The sequence below is a fragment of the Hyaena hyaena genome, unplaced genomic scaffold, assembly GCF_003009895.1.
Source record: "Hyaena hyaena isolate Hyena2069 unplaced genomic scaffold, ASM300989v1 scaffold_70, whole genome shotgun sequence".
In the NCBI taxonomy this organism is placed as follows: domain Eukaryota; kingdom Metazoa; phylum Chordata; class Mammalia; order Carnivora; family Hyaenidae; genus Hyaena; species Hyaena hyaena.
Window position 1 is genome coordinate 3,612,023 of NW_024080701.1, and position 22,410 is coordinate 3,634,432.

The following is a 22,410-nucleotide window of genomic DNA, read 5'->3' on the forward strand; positions in this document are numbered from 1 at the left end:
GCTGCTGCCTTCTTACTCCTCCAAAAAATGATTCTTCATGAGGAATGAAGAAGTGAATTTTTTCTTATTTGAAAATCATGTGGTTTGGGGCGCTTGGGTGGCTCAGTCGGTTAAGCGTCCAACTTTGGTTCAGGTCATGATTTCACAGTTCGTGGGTTTGAGCCCCGCATCGGGCTCTGTGCTGACAGCTACCTCAGAGCCTGGAGCCTGCTTCAGATTCTGTGTCTCCCTCTCCTTCTGACCCTCCCCTGCTCGCACTGTCTCTCTCTCTAAGAAATAAATAAATCATTAAAAAATCTTTTTTGAAAAAATAAAATCTACCTTACTTTATTAAAAAAAATACAAGAAGATCATGTGGTTTTTACCTGGAAACCATGAATCTACTAAAAAATTATTATAAAAGATAATTTAGTATGCTAATCTTAAGTTTAATGCAGTCCAAATAAAATGTTAATAAGTTTTTTCTGTGAAATTGGAAAAGCTGATTCTAAAGTTCAAAAGGAAATTTTAAAAGATATAAAATAAAATATAATCCAGAAAGGTCTAAAGATGTTTTTAGATTAAAACCTCTAAGATGTGTTTTAATATCTAGTAGGCCTGGTCATGCTACATTTCTGACTTTTTATGTAGTATAACCAGGCTTCCTATATATTATAACATAATATGACATCACTGCACTTGAGAAAGCACATCAAGCAAAATGTATGCATTAAGTATGGGCCAAGTATGGCACTTTGAATCAGTGGGGAAGATAAGGATTTACTAGTAAATGGTTTGGGGGCAGCTAATTTGCAAATTAAAGTTGGTTTCCTACCTTGCATCATATACCAAAATAAATTCCAGGTAGATCAAAACTCTAAATGTAAAAAATTAAATCCTAAAAGTACTGAAAAGAAAGATAAAGACACTTACTTTTAAGTCAGCCCAGGGAAGGCCTTTTAAAGTATAACACAAACCCCAGAAGCTATAAAGAAATAATAGATAAATTTTATTCCTTAAAATTTTGTTACTTGGAAAAACTCATAAGCAAAGTTAGGGATACCTGGATTGCTCAGTCAGCTGAACATCTAACTCTTGGTTTCACCTCAGGTCAGGATCTCACAGCTCATGAATTCGAGCCCTGCACTGGGTTCCACACTGACAGTAGAGCTTGCTTGAAATTCTCTTTCCCGCTCTCTTTCTGCCACTCCCTGACTCACTCTCTCTTTCTATCTAATAAACTTTAAGAAACTAATATAAACGAAGTTAGAATATATACAACAAATTGTAAGAAATGTTTGAAACTTGTATCTCAAAGTGTTACTTTCCTAAATGTAGAAGGTATCTGCCAATCAATAAGTAAAGAACAACAGATCAATAGAAAAATGGGTGAAGGATATGAAGGATAATTCACAGAAAAAGAAATTCAAATGACTCTTAAATACATAAAAATATGTCCAACCTTAATTAATATAATACAAAATAAAACTACCCTGTGGTATCATTTCTTTCATCTTTCAGATTGGCAAAGATAAAATAGTTTGGCAACTTTCTGAGTTAGTTAATGGTGTAGGAAAAGTGTTACTCTCTTATAATCCTAGTAAGAAAGTAAATTGATTCAGCTTTATAGAGGGAAATTAAGTAATATTTACCAAAACCTTAAATGCCTATATTTTTGAATAGCCATTTCACTTCTAGGTATTCTAATGCAAATAACCAAACATGTAAAATGAAATTTATAGAAGTATATCCATTTTACTGGGAGTCACAAAGCAAAATATCAAACTACATAAAAGATAGATAACTTATGGGACATTCATTCAATAGACAACCATGCAAATGTGAAAAAGAATGAAGTAGCTCTACATAAACTAATATGAAACCATCTCCAAGCTATACCATTAAATGGAAAAAGCTGGGGCGCCTGGGTGGCTTAGTCGGTTAAGCGTCCGACTTTCGCTTGGGTCATGATCTCACGGTTCGTGGGTTCGAGCCCCGCGTCGGGCTCTGTGCTGACTGCCAGCTCAGAGCCTGGAGCCTGTTTCAGTCTGTGACACCCTCTCTCTCTGACCCTCCCCTGCTCATGCTGTCTCTCTCTCTCTCCTAGAAATAAATAAAACATTTAAAAAAAAAATAAAAAATAAATGGAAAAAGCAAGGTGTGAATAGTATGCTACGTTTGTATTAACGAGTGTGTGGGGAGAATATATATGAATTTGTTTGTGTTTATGTTGAATATTTCTGGAAAGTTATTGCTTCTGTGTAGGGAAATTCAGTACCTGGGTGCAAGACTTTCTTTCTGTATATCTTTTACAGTGAGAAATAAGCCCACTGACCCAATCAAAGGAGGGACACTGAGACTCAGAACACAGTAAAGCAAGGCTTTAACCAATGATCTTGCAAGAGGGACTGATAGACAGGCAGACTGATGGTTACAGCAGGCAATTTATCTCCTACAATGCAAGTCCCTCCCCTGATTCCTCATTGGCTGAGCACAACAGAGGTTACAGCCTTACCAGGAAGTTGCTTGTGCCCATATAAGGCAAAAAGTAGTCTGGTTGGCGCAAATGTACCTTCCTCGAGGTGATGCAGAGACTTCAGTTATTTGGAGCATGCTCATTGCACAGCCTGCGAAAAATAATCCCATAAAAAACAAGCCCGCAAAATGGAGAAGGGAAGGAGAACCAGGAAGTCAAGTATCTAAGGGTTTGGGACTCCACTGTGTGTGTGTGTGTGTGTGTGTGTGTGTGTGTGTGCGCGTGCGCACGCGCGCGGGTAAGAGGAAGAAGGTTATACTATTTACAATGGGTTGTAAACCTATTGTTAACTAGACAGCACAGCTTTTATTTCGTATTTCTGAAAATGAATCATCTCACTTACTTCTCACATTTAGTATCTTTATACCACAACAATGTATTGTTGTAATTATTTGAAAAATAAAAACTTGCAAGGTAAAGAAAAGGCTGACTGGAAGACTGTTTTCACCACTGTGAGCCCCATGCCTGTGGGAGAACAATGGGGAAGTCATGGGCTGGTATACCCTTTTGGAATTTGTTCCACTTTTGGTACTAATAAAGATAATCTCTCCTAATACAATTCCCAGGGATTTCCACAAACACCTGCTTTCTGAAAGTATTTCAGTTGGGGCATTTTGGGGGGTCCTGTGACATAGTGCTATGTTTTGGTTGAGCTGGGGAAAGGAGAATGGGAGATATGAGGAAGATGGAGGCATGCACTCATGAGCCAGAAAGTTCAGCCGTGCTTCCCACTACATCCACACTTTTCAATTTCCCAGCCTCTGGCAGAAAAACAGAGTGGCTAGTGTATACCCAAGAAGGAATCATTTATTCATCCATGACAGAAGTATGTATTGAGCACTACTGTTCATCAGGAACTGTAATAGATACTAGTAATACAGTAATATAAATTAGAAAGATGTGTCCTTACCATCAAGGAGCTTATATTCTGGCAAGGGGGAAACTTTGTTAAGGGCTTATACTGTTAATTATTTGCTTATGATACCTGCTATAATAGAAAAGTTCCAAGTTCTAGGACCTAGGTGTGGAGGTCTGAGGAGGTTTCCCTGACAAAGCAATATTTAAGCTGAGAAACAGGAAAGATAGCTAGGCAATGGGGCAAGGGGTGGGGTGGGATGGGAGGGATGAGAGCAGCATATGCAAAAGCCCCAAGGCAGGGAGCAATCACAGGAAGGTCATGGGACTGGATGGAACAAAGCCTGTCAGGAGGAGAGGTAAGGCAGGGGCTAAATCTTGCAGAGTAGAGGTAAGGATTTTGAATTTTGTCCTCAGAGTTCTGGGAAACTAACGAATGGGACTTTTAGCAATAGAGTAACAATCACTTTAACAATCACATTTCTTAAAATACCACTCTGGGGTGCTTAGGTGGCTCAGTCAGTTAAGCTTCCTGACTTCAGCTCAAGTCATTATCTCACAGTTTGCAAGTTCAACCTCCACATCACAGCTCAAAGCCTAGAGCCTGATTCAGATTCTGTCTCCCTCTCTCTCTGCCCCTCCCCTGCTCTCACTCTGTCTCTCTGTCTCTCTCTCAAAAATAAATAAAAATATTTATAAAAAAATATATTTAAATTTATTTAAAAAATTTAAAAAACCCACACTGGCTGGAGGGTCAAAGTGGAAAAGAGAGGACCAGTAAGAGTCTGCCGTAATGATTCAAGTGAGAGCTGAAGGTGGTCTGGTCAGGGGAGTGATGGTGAACATAGAGGTGGGCTGGTGTAACAGAAATGCAGGACATTAAATTGGCAAGACACACTAATGGTTGGGATACGGGGTGCAAGGAAGAAAAGATATTCAACAGGAATCTCAGTTTCAAGTAAATTAATTACGGTGGTACATTGCTTGACAAAGCATTTTTACATACATTATCTCATATCTGAATTTCAATTATGTAAACTAAGTAAGGGATCATTATTCCCATTTTATTGGTGAGAAAATAGGTCCAGGGAGTTAACGGGTTTATTTTAATGAATGAATTAATGAGTAAATCAATTAACATACTACCTTCTTCCAGAAAGAATTTAAGATGACTAACAGTGAAACATGATGTTTCAGAAGAGCATATGTTGGGGTGCCTTCATGGCTCAGTTAATAGAACACGTGACTCTTGATCTTGGGGTTGTGAGTTCAAGCCCCACGTTGGGCATGAAACTTAACTTAAAAAAAAAAAAAAAAGGCACCAGGGTGGTTCAGTCAGTTAAGCATCCAACTTCGGGTCAGGTCATGATCTCACGGTTTATGATTTTGAGCCCAGCGTCAGGCTCTGTGCTGACAGCTGGAGCCTCCTTCAGATTCTGTGTCTCCCCCTCTCTCTGCTCATCCCATGCTCATGCTCTGTCTCTCTCTGTCCCTCAATAATAAATTAAAATGTTAAGAAAAAGAACCCCAAAAACCTAGGGGTGCCTGGCCAGCTCAGTTGGTAAAGCATCTGACTCTCAATCTCAGAGTCATGAGTTCAAGCCCCCATATTGGGCATGTAGCCTGCTTTAAAAAAACCATATATTGGGGTGCCTAGGTGGCTCAGTTAAGCCTCTGACTTTTAAAACACTTTTAAAAAATGTTTTTATTTATTTACTTTGAGAGACAGAGAGAGTACAAGCTGGGGAGGGGCAGAGAGAGAAAATCCCAAGCAGGTTCTGTGCTGACAACATGAAGCCTGCTTAGGATTCTCTCTCTCTCTCTCTCTCTCTTTCTTTCTCTCTCCTCCTCAAAATAAATAAACTTTAAAAGAAGAGCATATATTAAAGTGATACAAAAGATGAAAGATGAATACAGAAGGAAATAAAACAAAAATGAGGCTAAAAATACACTTGATAACCTACCTGTAAACATGGTGTGAACAAACTAAAAGTTTATCTCTAAGCCTCCCAGGATCTGATGCTTTCCCAACATCTCACAGTTTGCGGTAAAGACTGGACTCAAACATAGGTCAGGTCCAGCTCAGGTCCCATACATACATTTGACTTCATTATTAGCCTATAATCCAAAATACCACTAGGAAGTTCTCTCTATTCAGTCTTCTTTTAAAATCTCTCAAGGATTTCTGCTTCTAGGTAGAGCAGATAGTATTGCCCCTATTGAAAATAACCAGAAAAGTTGAACAAACTATTTTACATATCTGCCTGAAGTCATCAAGGATTTGAGGGATCAAAGTCTCAGGGAGAAGAGAAGCATGAAGAGGTAAGCTTGACAGTGTGTCACTTTTCCCTTTAGGACATTTGCTGATTGACTATTGGCAGATGACAGCCTGAGAATCTGAGCAGATCATCTGGCAATCTCACAGGGCTGGAGGATACAAATTGGAGTTCCAGGGCCACCAGGTATGGAGGGCCCCACGTTTTCAGTCAGAACCCTGAAGGACTATACCCAGGAGTAAAGGTGATAAGAAATAGACCGACACTTACAAAGACTAAAACCCAGTGTTGCTTGTTTGTTTTTAGGCCCTCAATTAATGGAGATTTTTATTCCTGCTGACATTGTTATGGATGCTATTATTATTATTATTTCTAATAAAGTTGTAAATGTTGAAACAGCATAGGATGGGTAAAAAAATTTTTATTGTGGTAGAAAACACATACCATAAAATTTATCATCTTAACCATTTTTAAGTATACAATTCAGTAGTGTTAAGTGTGTTTACCTTATTGTGAAAGAGACCTCCAAAACCTTTTCATCTTGCAGAACTGAAACTTGAACTCCCCCATACTTCCTCACCTCAGGCTCTGGTAAGTATCATTCTACTTTCTATGTCATTAATTTGACTAATTTAGATACTTCATGTAAGTATAATCACACAGTATTTACCCCTTTATGACTGGCTTATTTCAATTTACATAATGTCCTCAAGGTTCATCCATGTTGTAGCATGTGACAAGATTCCTTGCCCTTTTAAGGCTGAATAATATTCCATTGTGTGTGTGTACCAAATTTTGATTATCCATTCATCCTGTGATGGATATCTGGGTTGCTTCTTCCTCCTGGCTATTGTGAATAGTGCCGTGGACATGGGTGTTCAAATATCTCTTTGAGACGCTGCTTTCAATTCTTTTTTTGACTATATACCCAAAGTGGGATTGCTAAGTCATACGGTAGTCCTATTTTAAACTTTTTGAGAAGCTGCCATACTGGTTTCCAAAGTGGATGCACCATTTTACAATCCCACCAACAATGCTCAAGAGTTTGAACTTCTCAATTCCCAAATACTTGTTATTTTTTGTTCTTGTTTTTTTTTTTTTAAGTAGCCATCCTAATGGGTGTAAGATAATATCTCAATGCAATCTGTATGATGAAAACTATAGAAAACTTATGAAGGAAATTGAAGAAGACACAAAGAAATGGAAAAACATTCCATGCTCATGGATAGGAAGAATAAATATAGTTAAGATGTCATTACTACCTAAAGCACTCTACACATTCAATGCAATTCCAATCAAAATTGCACCAGCATACTTCTCAAAACTAGAACAAACTATCCAAAAATTTGTATGGAACCACAAAAGACCCCGAATAGCCAAAGTAATACTGAAAAATAAAACCAAAACGGGAGGTATCACCATCCCAGACTTCAGCCTCTACTACAAAGCTGTCATCCTCAAGACAGTATGGTATTGGCACAAAAACAGACACATAGACCAATGGAACAGAATTGAGAACTCAGAAGTGGACCCAAAAGTATACAGCCAACTGATCTTTGACAAAGCAGGAAAGAATATCCAATGGAAAAAAGACAGCCTTTTTAACAGATGGTGTTGGGAGAACTGGACAGCAACATGCAGAAGAATGAAACTAGATCATTTTCTCACACCATGCACAAAAATCAACTCAAAATGGATAAAGGACCTGAACGTGAGACAGGAAACTATCAACACCCTAGAGGAGAAAGCAGGAAACAACCTCCTTGACCTCCACCGCAGCAACTTCTTACTTGACACATCCCCAAAAGCAAGGGAATCAAGAGCAAAAATAAACTGTTGGGACCTCATCAAGATTAAAAGCTTCTGCACAGCCAAGGAAACAACCCAGAAAATTAATAGGCAACCAACGGAATGGGAAAAGATAGTTGCAAATGACATATCAGATAAAGGGTTAATATCCAGAATCTATAAGGAACTCACCAAACTACACGCCCGAAAAACAAACAACCCAGTGAAGAAATGGGCAGAAGACATGAACAGACACTTCTCCAAAGAGGACATCCAGATGGCCAACAGACACATGAAACGATGCTCAGCATCCCTCCTCATCAGGGAAATACAAATCAAAACCACACTGAGATACCACCTCACGCCAGTCAGAGTGGCTAAAATGAGCAAATCAGAGAACTCTAGATGCTGGCGAGGATGTGGAGAAACGGGCACCCTCCTACACTGTTGGTGGGAATGTAAACTGGTACAGCCCCTCTGGAAAACAGTGTGGAGGTTCCTCAGGAAACTAACAATAGAACTCCCTTATGACCCAGCAATAGCACTGCTAGGAATTTACCCAAGGGATACAGAAATGCTGAGGCATAGGAGCACATGTACCCCAATGTTCATAGCAGCACTCTCCACAATAGCTAAAACATGGAAAGAGCCTAAGTGTCCATCAACAGATGAATGGATCAAGAAGATGTGGTTTATCTATACCATGGAATACTACATGGCAATGAGAAACAATGAAATCTGGCCATGTGTAGCAACATGGATGGACCTTGAGGGTGTTATGCTGAGCGAAATAAGTCAGGCAGAGAAGGACAAATACCATATGTTTGCACGTATAGGAGGATTAGGAGGAACTTGACGGAGGAACAAGGGGGAGAAGAAGGGCGGAAATGGTGGGGGAAAGGGAGAGAGGCAAACCATGAGAGACTCTTGAATGCTGACAAAAACTGAGGACTGATGGATGTGGGGGGGAGGGGGAGATGGGCATGAAGGAGGGCACTTTGGGGATGAGCACTGAGTGTTATGTAGAAACTAATTTGACAATAAACTATTTGTAAAAAAAAAAAAAAAAAAAAAAAAAGATAATATCTCAATGCAGGGTTTGTTTTTTGTTTTTGTTTTTTTTGAAGTATAGTTGACACACAATGTTACAATAGTTTCAGGTGTACAACATAGGGATTGGACAAGTCTTTACATTATGCTAGGCTCACCACAAGTGTAGTTACCCATCTGTCACCATACGACACTATTACAGTACCATTGACTATATTCCCTATACGTGCCTTTTATTCCCATTACTTTATTCATTCCATAACTGGAAGCCTGTACCTCCCACTCCTCTTTACCCATTTTGCCCACTTCTCCTCTATCCTCCCCTCTGGCAACCAACAATCTGTTCTCTGTGGGTCTGTTTCTTTTGGGTTTGTTCTTAGATTCCAAATATAAGTGAAATCAAATAGAATTTGTCTTTCTCTATCTGACTTATTTCACTTGGCATAATACCTTCTAGGTCCATCCATGTTGTCCCAAGTGGCAAGTTCTCATTGTTTTTTATGGCTGAGTAATATTCCTGTGTGTGTGTGTGCGTGTGTGTGTGTGTGCGTGTGTGTGTGAAGGAGAGAGACAGAGAGATGTTTTTTATGCATTCATCTGTGGATAGACACTTGGGTTGCTTCCATATCTTGGCTATTGTAAATAATGCTGCAATAAATATAGGGGTTCAGGGGTGCCTGGGTGGCTCAGTTTTAAGCATCTGACTTTGACTCAGGTCATGATTTCACAGTTCATGGGTTTGAGCCCTGCATCGGGCTCTGTGCTGACAGCTCAGACCCTGAAGCCTTCTTCAGATTCTGTGACTCCCTCTCTCTCTGCCCCTTCCCCATTCATACTCTGTCTTTCTGTCTCTCTCTCTCTCAAAAATTAATAAGACATTTAAAAACAAACAAACAAACATAGGGATTCATATATCTTTTTGAACTAGTGTTTTCATTTTCTTTGATTAAATAACCTGTAGTGGAACGACTGGATCGTGTGGTATTTCTACTTTTGATATCTCAGTGTAGTTTTGATTTTCATTTTTCTCATGATTAGTGATATTGAGCATTTTTTATATGCTTTTTGGCCATTTGTATATTGTCTTTGGAGAGATGTCTATTCAAATCCTTTGTCTTGTTACGGCTCTATCCCTTGGGCCTAGAATATTCAACACATAGGTACTCAATAAATGTTAAATGAATAGTTGAAAGACAACCTTGAAATTCAAGGAAGGCCTTAGCTCAAAGGAATGCTCTGATGGGAATTGCAAGCCCCTATGACAGACCAGGGTAGAGAACTATTTGTCCTTTAAGTGCTTCTAAAATCACATGAAGTCTGCTCAGCTCCACTAAATAGAATCAACTTTAAGCACTGACATTTCAGGCAGACGGTGATCCAAGACTTAAAGGAAACAGATGCCTGCAGGTGATTGCTGTCCAAACTCCTTAGACTTCCTACATAAAGCTCTTCATCCCTTAGCTCTAGACTCATTTTTCCTGCTACTTGCCTCCTCCTACTCTGATCTCTAGCTACCTGAATGACTTGCAGTTCCTGACTATTTGACTCCTTGTCTTTTAGATTTTAGCTTAAGTGCCACTCCCCTCCAGGAAGCCATCCTTGATTCACAATCCCAAGATTGGACAAGTTGCCTCTCCTTGTGCTCTCACAACACCTTGCTCTCACTCCAATAGTGGTTATCAGCACTCTGTGTTAGAACCTTCTGTTCATTTTTCATTTTCCTCATGCTTAGACTTGAGCTCCTTGAGGGCAGGCCCTGGTCCTTCTTGTGTCCTCAGTGCCTAGCTCAGGGCCTGGCTCCTATAAAAGCTCTGTTAATATTTGTTGAGTGAAAGAGTTAATGAATGTACTGTTAAAATCAAGATTCATGAAAGAGTCTGAGGGTGTGGTGGTTGAAAAGTACTTCAGAGGTCATTGTCTCTGTAAGATGTTCCCATCCACAATGTTTTCCTGAAACCATTTTTCATGATTGTTAGGCAACAACTACAGAATGAAATAATTATATGTTACTTCCAGGTCCCTGCTGTTAGGGTTCTCCTGGTTCTCAGCCCACTCTTTAATAGGACCATCAACCTACTATGCAATTCTCACCACACCTTCTCTCCCTCTGATCAATTACACTTACCCTTTTGTTTATATATAATAGAAGTATTTATTTAATGTCTGTGCATTTAATATATGCCCAACACAGCGGTCTTAGTCAGGTAGCAGTGCCTGGAGGGCGGGTGCATCCTGCCTTTCTCCATCCCAAATTTGGTGTAGTGCCATGAGAAAGCAGGTGCTTCTGAGAGGAGATAATGATTGGAGTGGGCTTTGTGTTCAGAATAAGGATACACACAAGCTATTGCCAGTATAAGGGTCTCCATTTCCTACGAAAAGTCTACTTCACTGCATTATCAGCTGGCATTATCTCTGGAACCACAGTCATTCGAGGTCCATCAGTACCACAATGCACTGGCAGACTTAGAGGCAAGAGGGTAGAAGGATTAAGGGACATCTTGGATGTGATATGGAAAGGGATTCAAAGGGAGGCCAAATGAGAAATCTCACTTTTTCCCCAAGATACAAAGAGGTAGTATGTAGAAACATTTACAGAGGTTTTGGTTTTCATAACTAGATCATGACTGACACACTATCTGTAAGAACTTTAATTACCTGTTGACATGTTTGTTGTCTGTAGCCCCCCCACCACCAGTAGGATGTAAGCTCCATGGGGGCAGAGCCTTTGTTTCCTGTCTTCTCCCCCATACTCGGAATAGCACCTGGCACATACTAGGCACTCAGTAATTCACCCTTGAATGGGCTCAGGCATTGAAACGATAGGACACTCCCAGCATCCAGGGAATAGGTAGGGACTGCTGCAGGGAAAGTGATGACTACATGGGTGCAAAGGAGATGAGAACAAGGACTAAAATTTATTGGGTCTAGGGCATTAGCCACTGCAATGACAAAATGACAGCAAGCTGCTCAGTCAATCTTCTGCGGGGGTAGTAAGTCATGGCCAAGTCCAACCACTATTCTCAGACCTCTGAGTGTTATCTCACACTTCTTGATTGGATGCCATAGACTCCCTGGACTCTGATCAGACTCCTTGCAAGCTGTGCAAATGGTCCAAGGGACTATCCACTGCTGACATCTCCTCTGTTGCTTACTTCGGAACCCCTGCAAATCCTTTGTTGTGGTGGGGAGTAGCACAGCTTGCATTTGAACTTGCTCCTTCTGAAGCTTAAAATCTGTGCTTTCAATTCACTGTTCCAAAATTTATAACCTCAAGTCTACGTAGATATTCCTGTAACCCTTGATGTCCTTAAACTTGTTGCTCCTCAGATTAGCTTGGATCTGCCTTTGGCCACTCTTGAAGGGGACAGTCTCCAGAGTGATGCTGGCCCTGTGTTGAGGTTTGAGGACTCCAATGCTGTAGCAGAGAGAAGAGAATGTTAGAAAACCATACGCAATATAACTCCAAAACTCTTTTCCACTCAGCAACCAGGGCTTTTCTTTCCTGGTGTTCTCAGAGACTGGCCTTGGTGTCTCTCACCAGAAAGAAGGATAATGATAACCCCAGGACAAGATGGGAGTGAAGGCTGAATACTCCCAGCACTCACAGGACTCTCTGCTGTTTTTTGAAGAGACCACTTCCTTCTACAGTCAGTACACAGTCTGCAACATGCTCTGAGAGGGGGTTTGAAAACAGCACCTGTATGGAGAGTGGCTGGTTCACAACGGCGGCTCCTAAAACCTAAACAGAGAAATTCAAGGAGAAGAAGGGAGCAGAAAATTAATCTCATTTCCCAATTCACCAAACCCTTGATTGGGCCCACTTCAACAGGAAGATGACTTGTATCTTCAGTGTCTGTTAATGCCTTCTTATTATTGAGTTGCAAGAAATTTTTCCTTTTAGAAACAACCCAGAAAATTAATAGGCAACCAACGGAATGGGAACAGATAGTTGCAAATGACATATCAGATAAAGGGTTAATATCCAGAATCTATAAGGAACTCACCAAACTACATGCCCGAAAAACAAACAACCCAGTGAAGAAATGGGCAGAAGATATGAACAGACACTTCTCCAAAGAGGACATCCAGATGGCCAACAGACACATGAAACGATGCTCAGCATCCCTCCTCATCAGGGAAATACAAATCAAAACCACACTGAGATACCACCTCACGCCAGTCAGAGTGGCTAAAATGAGCAAATCAGAGAACTCTAGATGCTGGCGAGGATGTGGAGAAACGGGCACCCTCCTACACTGTTGGTGGGAATGTAAACTGGTACAGCCCCTCTGGAAAACAGTGTGGAGGTTCCTCAGGAAACTAACAATAGAACTCCCCTATGACCCAGCAATAGCACTGCTAGGAATTTACCCAAGGGATACAGAAATGCTGAGGCATAGGAGCACATGTACCCCAATGTTCATAGCAGCACTCTCCACAATAGCTAAAACATGGAAAGAGCCTAAGTGTCCATCAACAGATGAATGGATCAAGAAGATGTGGTTTATCTATACCATGGAATACTACATGGCAATGAGAAACAATGAAATCTGGCCATGTGTAGCAACATGGATGGACCTTGAGGGTGTTATGCTGAGCGAAATAAGTCAGGCAGAGAAGGACAAATATCATATGTTTGCACGTATAGGAGGATTAGGAGGAACTTGACGGAGGAACAAGGGGGAGAAGAAGGGCGGAAATGGTGGGGGAAAGGGAGAGAGGCAAACCATGAGAGACTCTTGAATGCTGACAAAAACTGAGGACTGATGGATGTGGGGGGGAGGGGGGGATGGGCATGGAGGAGGGCACTTGTGGGGATGAGCACTGGGTGTTATGTGGAAACTAATTTGACAATAAACTATTTGTAAAAAAAAAAAAACATTAAAATTTTTAAATAATAAATAAAATTCAGATTGAAAAAGAGAAAAAAAAAAAAAGAAATTTTTCCTTTTAGAGTTCCACTAACTTTAAGTAGGAATAGAACTTTAAAATCTTTCTGTTTCCTTTCTTTTTCATAATCCTCAATTTATTATGACTAAAACATCATCATACTGGGGATTTTCTATGCTGATGGCATTTTATAGGTCACTTCTTCTGTTATGAATTCAAGAATGTTAGCTGTGCAATTGTGTAGCAATTGCTCCTTAGATCTATTTCCTGAAGAGCTAGACTTCTGTGACCTAGGTTTTTCCAACTATGAGTTAAAAACAACTCGACGGGTTGTCATTAATGTTTTTAAAAAATGAAATAGAAGAAAATATCAGTGTATATGACACAAGATATTGTTATATAAAACTTTGCTTCATTTATACATCCATAGATGTTTATACAAAATATTTTACATCCCTCAACTCAACATATAGGAAAGTCTGATAAATTGGAGCCTCTAGTGATGTTTCCTCTACTCCAAGGATTTCATCCTAGTGTAAAATAGTCAATCCCAAAGGATTCTCATGAATATTTTGAGTGGATAGAATCTTCTTTGGCACTTTCTTATTGCAATTCCATTCCATCCCTTTTCTTCTTCTTAACATAACTGGCTCATTTTCTTTTCATACCAGTGTGTGAGTGAAGAGCAATGGGACATTCAAGGCTGTAGAGAGATGAAAGCAAACCTGGAGGCACTTTTGGAAACCTTCCCTAGAACAGACTCCCATGGCTGGGCTTGCCAGCCACACCCCACCATATGGCCTCACAGGCTCACTTGGCAGGGTCTAGGAGGCTTCTTGGCCTTGGGGAGATAGTCCTGGAGGAGATCCACAGTCTTCCAACTCAGAGGACCAAAGAATGTCACAGCAGGCAGTGTCCTCAGAGGTTAGCTAGTCTAATCCTCTCATTTGACAGTTTAAGAACCAGGGGCCCAGGGACTTGTCTAAGAATGCACAGCCAGGAAATGGCAAATTAAACCTAAGCTGATCTCAGTCAGTGCTTTTCTCCCTACTCAGGTTTCTTCCATCTGAACTCATAGTTCCTCACGTTGACCCTGGGGAAAGCCAACAGTAGAAGGTGGCACAAGGGAGGGATCTCTCCTTGTCCTTTCCATGGAACCTGCTCAAGGTCCACCCATAAGTCCTTTAATGGTACAAGAGGATGGACACCCTGTCTGATGTTTTCAGATGAATCTCATGTTCTGATAGGGAGGTATTTGGGGACACCAGAAGAGTCAGAGGCAAGGAGGGGCTGCTCTCCTGAACAGACTCTCAGAGGGCTCCCATCCCAGCCAGATCTCTGGGGGCCCCCAGGCCACTTACATTAATCATGATGCCTGGATAAGCTAAGGTGATGATCTTGTCCACCAGGATCTTTTCTGGACTGCTCTTCTCTTCGCCCAGGGCACTGATGCGGATCAGCTTGTCTGTTGACAGGTACGGGCCATACTGGGAATAGGGAATTCTGCAAGAATGGGTCTTCGCTAGGGAGAAAACAAAAAGATGAGGTGATTGTAGCTGGGAAAATCAGCTAGACCTGGGTTGGATCTGAGGGACTTTTCTTTGGGGGAAGTGGGGGCAAACATGTACTAAACCTGTACTAGATTTTCAGGTAGAGAAGCTGAGGTTAAGAAAGGCTAAATGGTTTCCCCAAGGTCATTCTACTGGTAAATGGATAAGCTGAGGTTCTAACCAAAGTCTTGAGGCCTCCAAACTCAGGCTTCCCCTATTAAATCAGGCTTCTTTCCTTGAAGTAGTAAAGGGAGGGGATTGGGTGGAAGAGAAAAGAGAGAATAAAAAGGAGAGGAGAATGGAGGAAGGGAAAGGCGGGGGTGGGGGAGAGAGGGAGAGAGAGAGAAGAGTGGAGGGAAGAAAGGGAGAAGGAATTTGTGCCAAAGGGAACATTAGGAAGACTGATGTCACAGGGGTCTGTCCCCAGAACTCTTGTTGGCTGGCTTGTCCCCACTGGCATTTCCATAACCCACTCTGGGTACACAGACCATCCTGTGCCCATACCCAGAGCCCGTACCTTCTTCAGGAGAGAGTGTGATGAAGGCTGTGTCTTGCCAGAAAGGGGGCAGGGGGCTGCCATCATGCAGCAGGGACTGGGCACTCAGGTTCACTTTGAGGTCCTTGAACTGGAGTGACATGTTGAGGGCCAGCAGGACAAACCTTATGTCCTGGCCCATATTGGGCGGGTCGAGCAGCTGGAATTTCAAGGAGACCTGGATGACATCACTGGGCCTAAGGGAAGGCATATGAAGACTCCGAGAGCTGTCCCCGTTCAGTAGCACTGAGTCTTCTTTGTGGGGGTCTTCAGACCTTCCAGCCCTCAGCTTCTGAAGGGCCTTCATAAACACCAGCCTCTCCTGGGGGGAACCTGGAAGGACAGAAAAAGCACCAGCTGTGGACCAGGCTGTACAGGGGGATGAGCCTTGGCTGAACACTATAAGGATGTTAAAACCCTCATTTCCAACAACAAACACCCCTTACCTTTCATCAAGTGCTTTCTAAGTGTCAGCTTTGCTGAGCATTTCACACCATTCATCCTCACATCAACCATGAGAGGGATGTATTATAATTATTTATTTATTATTATTATTTTTTAGCAGTGCCCATGTGAAAGTGGTGTCCCCAATAGAAATAAGATGGCCCTTTGGACCTTCTCTTCAGCTCCACAAAAGGCCTGGAACTGTTTTTTCTTAAATCACTAGCACTGTTTTATTTATTTGCTTGTTTATTTACTTATGTTTTGACCTCTTTGACCCATTTCTCTCATCCCACCCCCTGCCTCTGGTAACCACCAATCTGTATTCTGTATCTATGAACTTGGTTTCTTTTCTGTATGTGTGTGTGTGTGTGTGTGTAGACTCCACACATAAGAGAGGAAATCAATACAGTATTTGTCTTTGACTTATTTTACTAAGTATAATCCTCTCAAGTTCCATCCATACTGGGACAAATGGCAAGATATCATTGTTTTTTGTGATTGAATAATATTCCATTGTATACATATACCACGTTTTGATTAGTCATTCATCTATCAGTGGACACTTGGGCTGTTTCCATAGCTTGACTATTCTAAATAATGCTACAGTGAACATGGGTGTGCATATATCGCTTCAAGTTGGTGTTTTCATTTTCTTCAGACAAATACCCAATAGTGTGATTGCTGGATCATATGATAGTTCTATTTTTAATTTTTTGAGAAACCTCCATAATATTTCCCACAGTGGCTGCACCAGTTCGCATTCCCACAACAGTGCATGAGTGTTCCTTTTTCTCCACATCCTTACCACCCCACCCCCACCCACCAACATAAACCATATACAGATGAGTAAAATGGGGCTCAGAGAGGTCACGTCACTTGTCCAAGTTCCACAACAGGCAAACAGCAGAGTCCAGGTGGAAACCAAATATGCCCAACATAAAAGTCTGTGCTCATGACCCCTAGGCTCTATCCTTCCTTCTCCACGGCAAAGGCAATGGCCCTTTAAGCATCTTAAAGATAGCAGTATGGTGTGATTTCCTATTCTAGAATGAAGTGATTGGTTAGGTATAGACTAATTCCTAGAAATGAGAAACTGAGAAGCCATAGTTAGGAAGAAAGAGAGAGAGAGAGAGGGAGGGAGGGAGGAAAAGAGGAAGGAAGGAAGAAAGAAAAGAAAAGGAAGGAAGGAAGAAGGAAAGAAAAGGAAGAGAAGGGAAGGGAAGAGAAGGGAAGGGAAGGGAAAAAAGAAAAGAAAAATATTCAGACAAGCTGAGTTCCCAGAGAGGTATGTTTAGTACTGGGGAGGCACTGTAGCCAAGATATGCAGGAATACCCACCCATGCTTCCCTAAGAATCCCACACTGCCTTCACTAAGCATTCACTGTCCCCAGTGGCTGTCCCCACTCCTTCAGTGCATCCCCACAACCTCCCCAGGCAGAGGCCACTTTTTTATCTCCTTGCCCAAGAGGTCATTCTAGGCCTGGTTCCAGGCAGAGAAGGATCTCAAGGCATCTGCTTTAGCAAGAGTAGGCCCAGGGAGATGTGAATCAGATTTAGCCTACCTGTAGTCTGCTCTACCCCCAGATCCTGTGAGGCAAAGTGGGAGGAAACCAAATATTGTCTGACTGATCTGCACCCTCAGGCCCACAGGAATATAGCTCCAAACCCCAAAGCTCACAGTGGAACCCCATGGGCCTCTAGCAAATGCTGTCACTGCCCACCTATATCCCCTTGGTGCTTGCTAGTTCAATGCCCACATGCTCTACTTTCAAATTCTAGCACCTTCCACCTTTTCTCTGAGGCTTTATTTGCCACCAGAGCTGTCTTAGCCGGTGCATGGAACAGGCCAAAAGTGCCCAGGACTTCACACCACAAGGAGCAGCCCTTAACCCCTGGCTGACAGGAACTGGTGGATAGATAACCTAGCCCCTTGCCTCTTGGATGAGATAAATTTGTGGTGTTGTTCTGCACTTTACACTGAATCCCTGATAGGGTTGCCAGATATAGCAAATAAAAATACAGGTCCATTTAAATTGAGAGGCAGATTAACAACAAAGAACTTGGGACATGGTTAGAATAAAGCATTATTTGTCCTGTATTTTCCCTGACAACCCCCCTCTCAGAGCTCCCAAGCAGCAACTGAGCTCCAGCTGCCTGTGCTGCTAACCAGCTTGATGAGGCTCCTTGTGTGGCTTCCTCTCCTCCCCTGTCTCACTTGCTCACTCTCCTTCCTTCCAGGAGTTCTTGGGTGGCCTCACAGATAAACCACTTGTCCTTGATTCCTTGCCTCAGGATCTATTCTGGCACACCAACCAAGATAGCTTCAGAGTGGATGTGGCGGGGAAGGAGGTGATGAACAGCATGTTAAGTTGTGTTCATTGCTTGTCTCTCACTGTGAACCCCTTCCTAGGCTAGAGCTTCTAGAGTGGAGCTTCTCTGTGGGTCCCAAAGGCTGACATAGACAAACTACAGATACCTACTGGCCAGCCCTCCTACCACCTGCACAGCTACCTGCTGCTCCCCCACTTTCCTGATTCACTCTTGCTTATCTCTTGCTCCTCACTTAGTTTCTGGCCCTCGGACTCTGTATTATTACTTGGCCACCCCCCACCCCCCCGGGAGGGTTGAACCTAGTGGTTGGTCTTTCTCAAATTCTGAGAATTAGTTCACACCTTAGTTATTTGCCCCTGCTCACTAAAGTAAGAAGCCTCCATTAGGTCTCCCACCTCTCAAAACCATCCTCTGCAGGGGGTGGGAGTGGGACTAAACATGTGACCTTATATTAGCTTTGGTGCTGGTTGGTGGTCTGGACTGTCCTCCAAACACTCACTAAAACAAAGTTAATTAATCAATATGTTATATGAAATTCATTAAATTAACTAATACAATAGGGTTTACTAGATCCCCTGCCAACTTCAGAAGGAGGCTAACTTTCCGGGAAGGCAGCCATGAGGGATTCACATCCCACACTGGTGGGATGCTGTCAATGGCCTATATTCCATGTGACCATCTTGTGGAGGATGTTCACTAGCTTGTGGGATGCAGGGTGGCAGTGAGCACAAGGAAGTGAGGCAATGGGAACATCTCAACTGGGATCTTAAAACTGAAGGGCTGAGGAAACGGGACCTGGGTTCTCTTTCTCAGATGACTTCTGGTTCCCCAGAGGACCACCCCAGCTGGGTGGGAGGTTCCCTGGGGTGGGGGCAAGGAGCCCACAGGACTTGGACTCTGTCAGGGACTGGCCCAGTCATACCTTCTATGTATTTGTAGTTCTCTGTGATGTCATCTCGCTCATCACTTTGAATGCTCTTGGTGCTGATAAAATTGCCAACAGTATTAGTGTCCCGGTGAATTTTCTGCTCCTTCCCTCCGTAGACAAGCCAGGACATGCAGTCAGCATTGACCATGGAAAAGGCAAAGGCTGTGTCATAGTTCAGATCCACCTCTCCCTCTTTGATGGCTCTGACAGAGGCCGGGCCACAGCAGTAGAGGCCTGAAGAACAGAAGAGCCACGTTGGGTCATTGCTGCAGGGTCAGGCAGGGGCAAGGGCAGTTTCTTTGGGAGTGGGTTCTGCCTTTCTCCTAGACAGACTCACCATTGCTTGTCTCCTGAGGGGTGGCATCCAGCACCTGCCAGCCTCCATATCCAGGAGGGAGGTCCTTTCGGGCCATCCAGCACTCATTCCACACATGAAAATTCCTGAAGGAGAAGCCAGAGGAGTCAGTGTCAAATGAAGCCAAGAGAGCTTGTAGTGCTTATGTTCTTTCTAGAGCAAGGCAGAGGTTGATGGGTAGTTGGACTGCTAAATAGAAAGACAGATTTAATGCAACCTAAGCCTTCAAACCTCTATGGGTAAGTGGTGGCAGCTTTTCCTCCTGTGAGCTTTGACTTGCCCAGAGAAGAGCTTTCTTCTGTGAATAGACAGTGAAGGCTTCTGGAACTAACTGAAGTTAAAAATCTCTCACTCTCTCTCTCCCAAAGGTCCTCATGGCCCTTTTCTCTGTGTGCTGTGGACTCACAGGGGCAGACATGGTATGTCTGGAGGTGGGACTTCAGGCCCTCCTGTGGTCAGAGCTACAGGCTGATTATTAAATGAAGGAGATGACAAAGAGTGAAATCTTACTCAGGGAAAGAACTTAAAATCATTTTTGTGTTCAGCCATGTCTCAGCCTTTGAGGTGGGGATACAGGGCCCTGAGACTGGTAAAAGTGAGGGCGGTCTGGGAGGGTAGCAGGCTCGTGGGCATAGTCTTGCCCCACTATCTGCTGGTAGAGTTTGCCCTGGAAAGAGACAGACAGGTGGTCTCTCACCAGACAGTGTCCTTCTTCTTATTCTCCAAGATCCTTCCCGTGCTGTCATAATACTCATCTATGATCAGGTTTCCATCTGTGTCGTGCCCAGAGTCAAAGTTGGTGATTACACGGGTGGGGATCCCTAGGCACCTCATTACTGCAGAAAGAGCAAGAAAAACAAATCTCCTGTGGGCTATGGATTCAGGAATTCGATGGGTTCCTGGATGTAAGGCCCTGAGCCCAGTGAAACCATCCTTTGGCACCTGCAGGACCAGTCAGGGGAGCTGTTTGGGTCACTGGGTTGGTGAAGTTGTCAACCTCTCTCCCTACCTTCCTGAACTCCTCTCTGGGGCTCATGGAAGAGGCTGTGTGCAGAGGCTGGGCTTCTGGTTGCTCAGAGAAGCACTGCCAGGGCCAACAGAAACTCCAGCAAGTTGTGAGTCCCTGACTTTGCAAGCAGGACGGGGCAGGCATGCCTCCTTTGTTTTTGTTTTTTAATTTTTTCAATGTTTATTTAATTTTGAGAGAGAGAGAGAGACCGAGCAGGAAGAGGGAGAGGAAGACACAGAATCCGAAAGCAGGCTCCAGGCTCTGTGCTGACTCTGAGCTGTCAGCATAGAGCTCAACGCGGGGCCTGAACCCACAAGCTGCTAGATCATGACGTGAGCTGAAGTTGGCTGCTTAATCAGCTGAGCCACCCAGATGCCCCTGGCCATGCCTCCTTTGGCAAGACTACTCAGTGGCCTGACTTGGTCTTAGTCATCTGTTGGCCGTGAATCTCCACCTTTAAACCAAATAGCTAGAATTTTGGTTCATACCATCAGATTCTTAGACAAAGAGGTCTGTGGCTTGGATTCCTCCTTTTCTATGGGTGTATTGTCTTGGAAGGTTACGAAGGAATGTGTCACAAAGGAAGGCAGAAAAGGAAGGAAACTATGTAACAAAAGCTTAGAAAAGTGAGTGTTTGTACCCAGTAGAGAAATTCTAGAAAAGAGATACTATATTGTTTTTATTCCTGAAGGGGCATCTCTTCCTTCTGGCAGCCAACTTCTCTGCTTTGTCCTTTGCCATATTTCCCCCATTCTTCGCTCTTTTAAGTACAGCTATATCCCCCAGTCCATCCTACCACTGATGTTCTAGAGACCCTGTCCCTTCAAGTACAGCATTGGCAGTCCACCCCATTTAATAATAATAATAATAATATTATTAATAATATTTATTATTATTAATTCAATAATATTGAATTGAATAATTGCTAATTTGAATAAAATTGAATATAATTCAATAATAATAATATCAGCCAGGCATGTTGTTAAGTTATCCTCAGAACAACTCTACACAGAAGCTACTGTTATTATCCTCCTTTTAAAGGTTAAGAATCAGAGGCTAAGAGAGGTGCCTGTGTGGCTCAGTTGGTTAAGGGTCTGGCTCTTGGTTTCAGCTCAGGTCATGATCTCACAAACCATGAGATCAAGACCCAAGGATGGTCTTAAGTTTCTCTGCCTGCTCGATCTTAAGATTGAGCCTGCTTAAGATTTTCTCTCTCCCGCTCTCTCTGCCCTTCCCCAGCTCACACATGTGCATGCTCTCTCTCTCAAAATAAATAAATAAATAAACTTAAAAAAATAGGAGGCTAAGAAAAGTTGGCAACCTTGACCAATGTCAAATGGCTAGGAAATGGCAGACCTGTCACTCAAATCCTAATTCTGAGCCCACTTCCCAGTATCATGCACGCGGTTCAGCCTTCTAGCATTTTTACCTTATCAAACATTTGATGCATTTTCCTATGTTATCAAATATTGGCATAATATGTGTGCAAAGCCTCTCCTGGTCAGGTTATGGATACATCTCTGGATATAGCTTGGAAAGAGGAGGAGAAGATCCCAAAAGGGAACCTGGAGCTCTCCTCAGCGGCAGCTCTGTGCAAGGCCAAGGAATGAGGGCAGGGAGTGAGCAGAGCTGACAAGTGAGTTGTAGGTGGAGGTAACACAGGACAGCCTCAGAGGGGAGGGTGAGGTTGGAAAAACTGCCACTAAAGGAACATGGGACAGAAATAAGGCAAGAACATTCAGGTGACTCAGGATCATTGCGTGTACACATTTGAGCTAAGATTACAATCAGGAGGGTAGGTAATATTTCTGATAATAAGAGGAGGTGCCAAGGAGGGGTGGGCAGGGAGAGCAGGAAGCAAGCCTCCATCTTCACCCCAATTAA

At 42.7% G+C, this 22,410-nt stretch overlaps 2 protein-coding genes across 2 annotated transcripts in view; one reads left to right on the forward strand and one right to left on the reverse strand.

Moving 5' to 3' along the window:
* Positions 1–14,892, forward strand: part of CCNDBP1 (cyclin D1 binding protein 1) — a 47,160-nt gene extending 32,268 nt beyond the window's left edge. The window contains exons 12-14 of the transcript XR_005528519.1: positions 5,726–5,832; positions 6,194–6,237; positions 14,784–14,892. The gene's annotated coding sequence lies outside the window, so the exon portion shown is untranslated. The remainder of the gene's footprint in view (positions 1–5,725; positions 5,833–6,193; positions 6,238–14,783) is intronic.
* TGM5 (transglutaminase 5) overlaps positions 11,381–22,410 on the reverse strand; it is a 30,739-nt gene continuing 19,709 nt past the window's right edge. The window contains exons 7-13 of the mRNA XM_039232750.1: positions 20,215–20,353; positions 19,500–19,603; positions 19,157–19,396; positions 15,442–15,792; positions 14,736–14,896; positions 12,090–12,223; positions 11,381–11,899 (exon numbers count right to left, since the gene is read on the reverse strand). Of these exons, the coding sequence (XP_039088681.1) occupies positions 11,746–11,899; positions 12,090–12,223; positions 14,736–14,896; positions 15,442–15,792; positions 19,157–19,396; positions 19,500–19,603; positions 20,215–20,353 (1,283 nt within the window). The 3' untranslated portion in view covers positions 11,381–11,745. The remainder of the gene's footprint in view (positions 11,900–12,089; positions 12,224–14,735; positions 14,897–15,441; positions 15,793–19,156; positions 19,397–19,499; positions 19,604–20,214; positions 20,354–22,410) is intronic.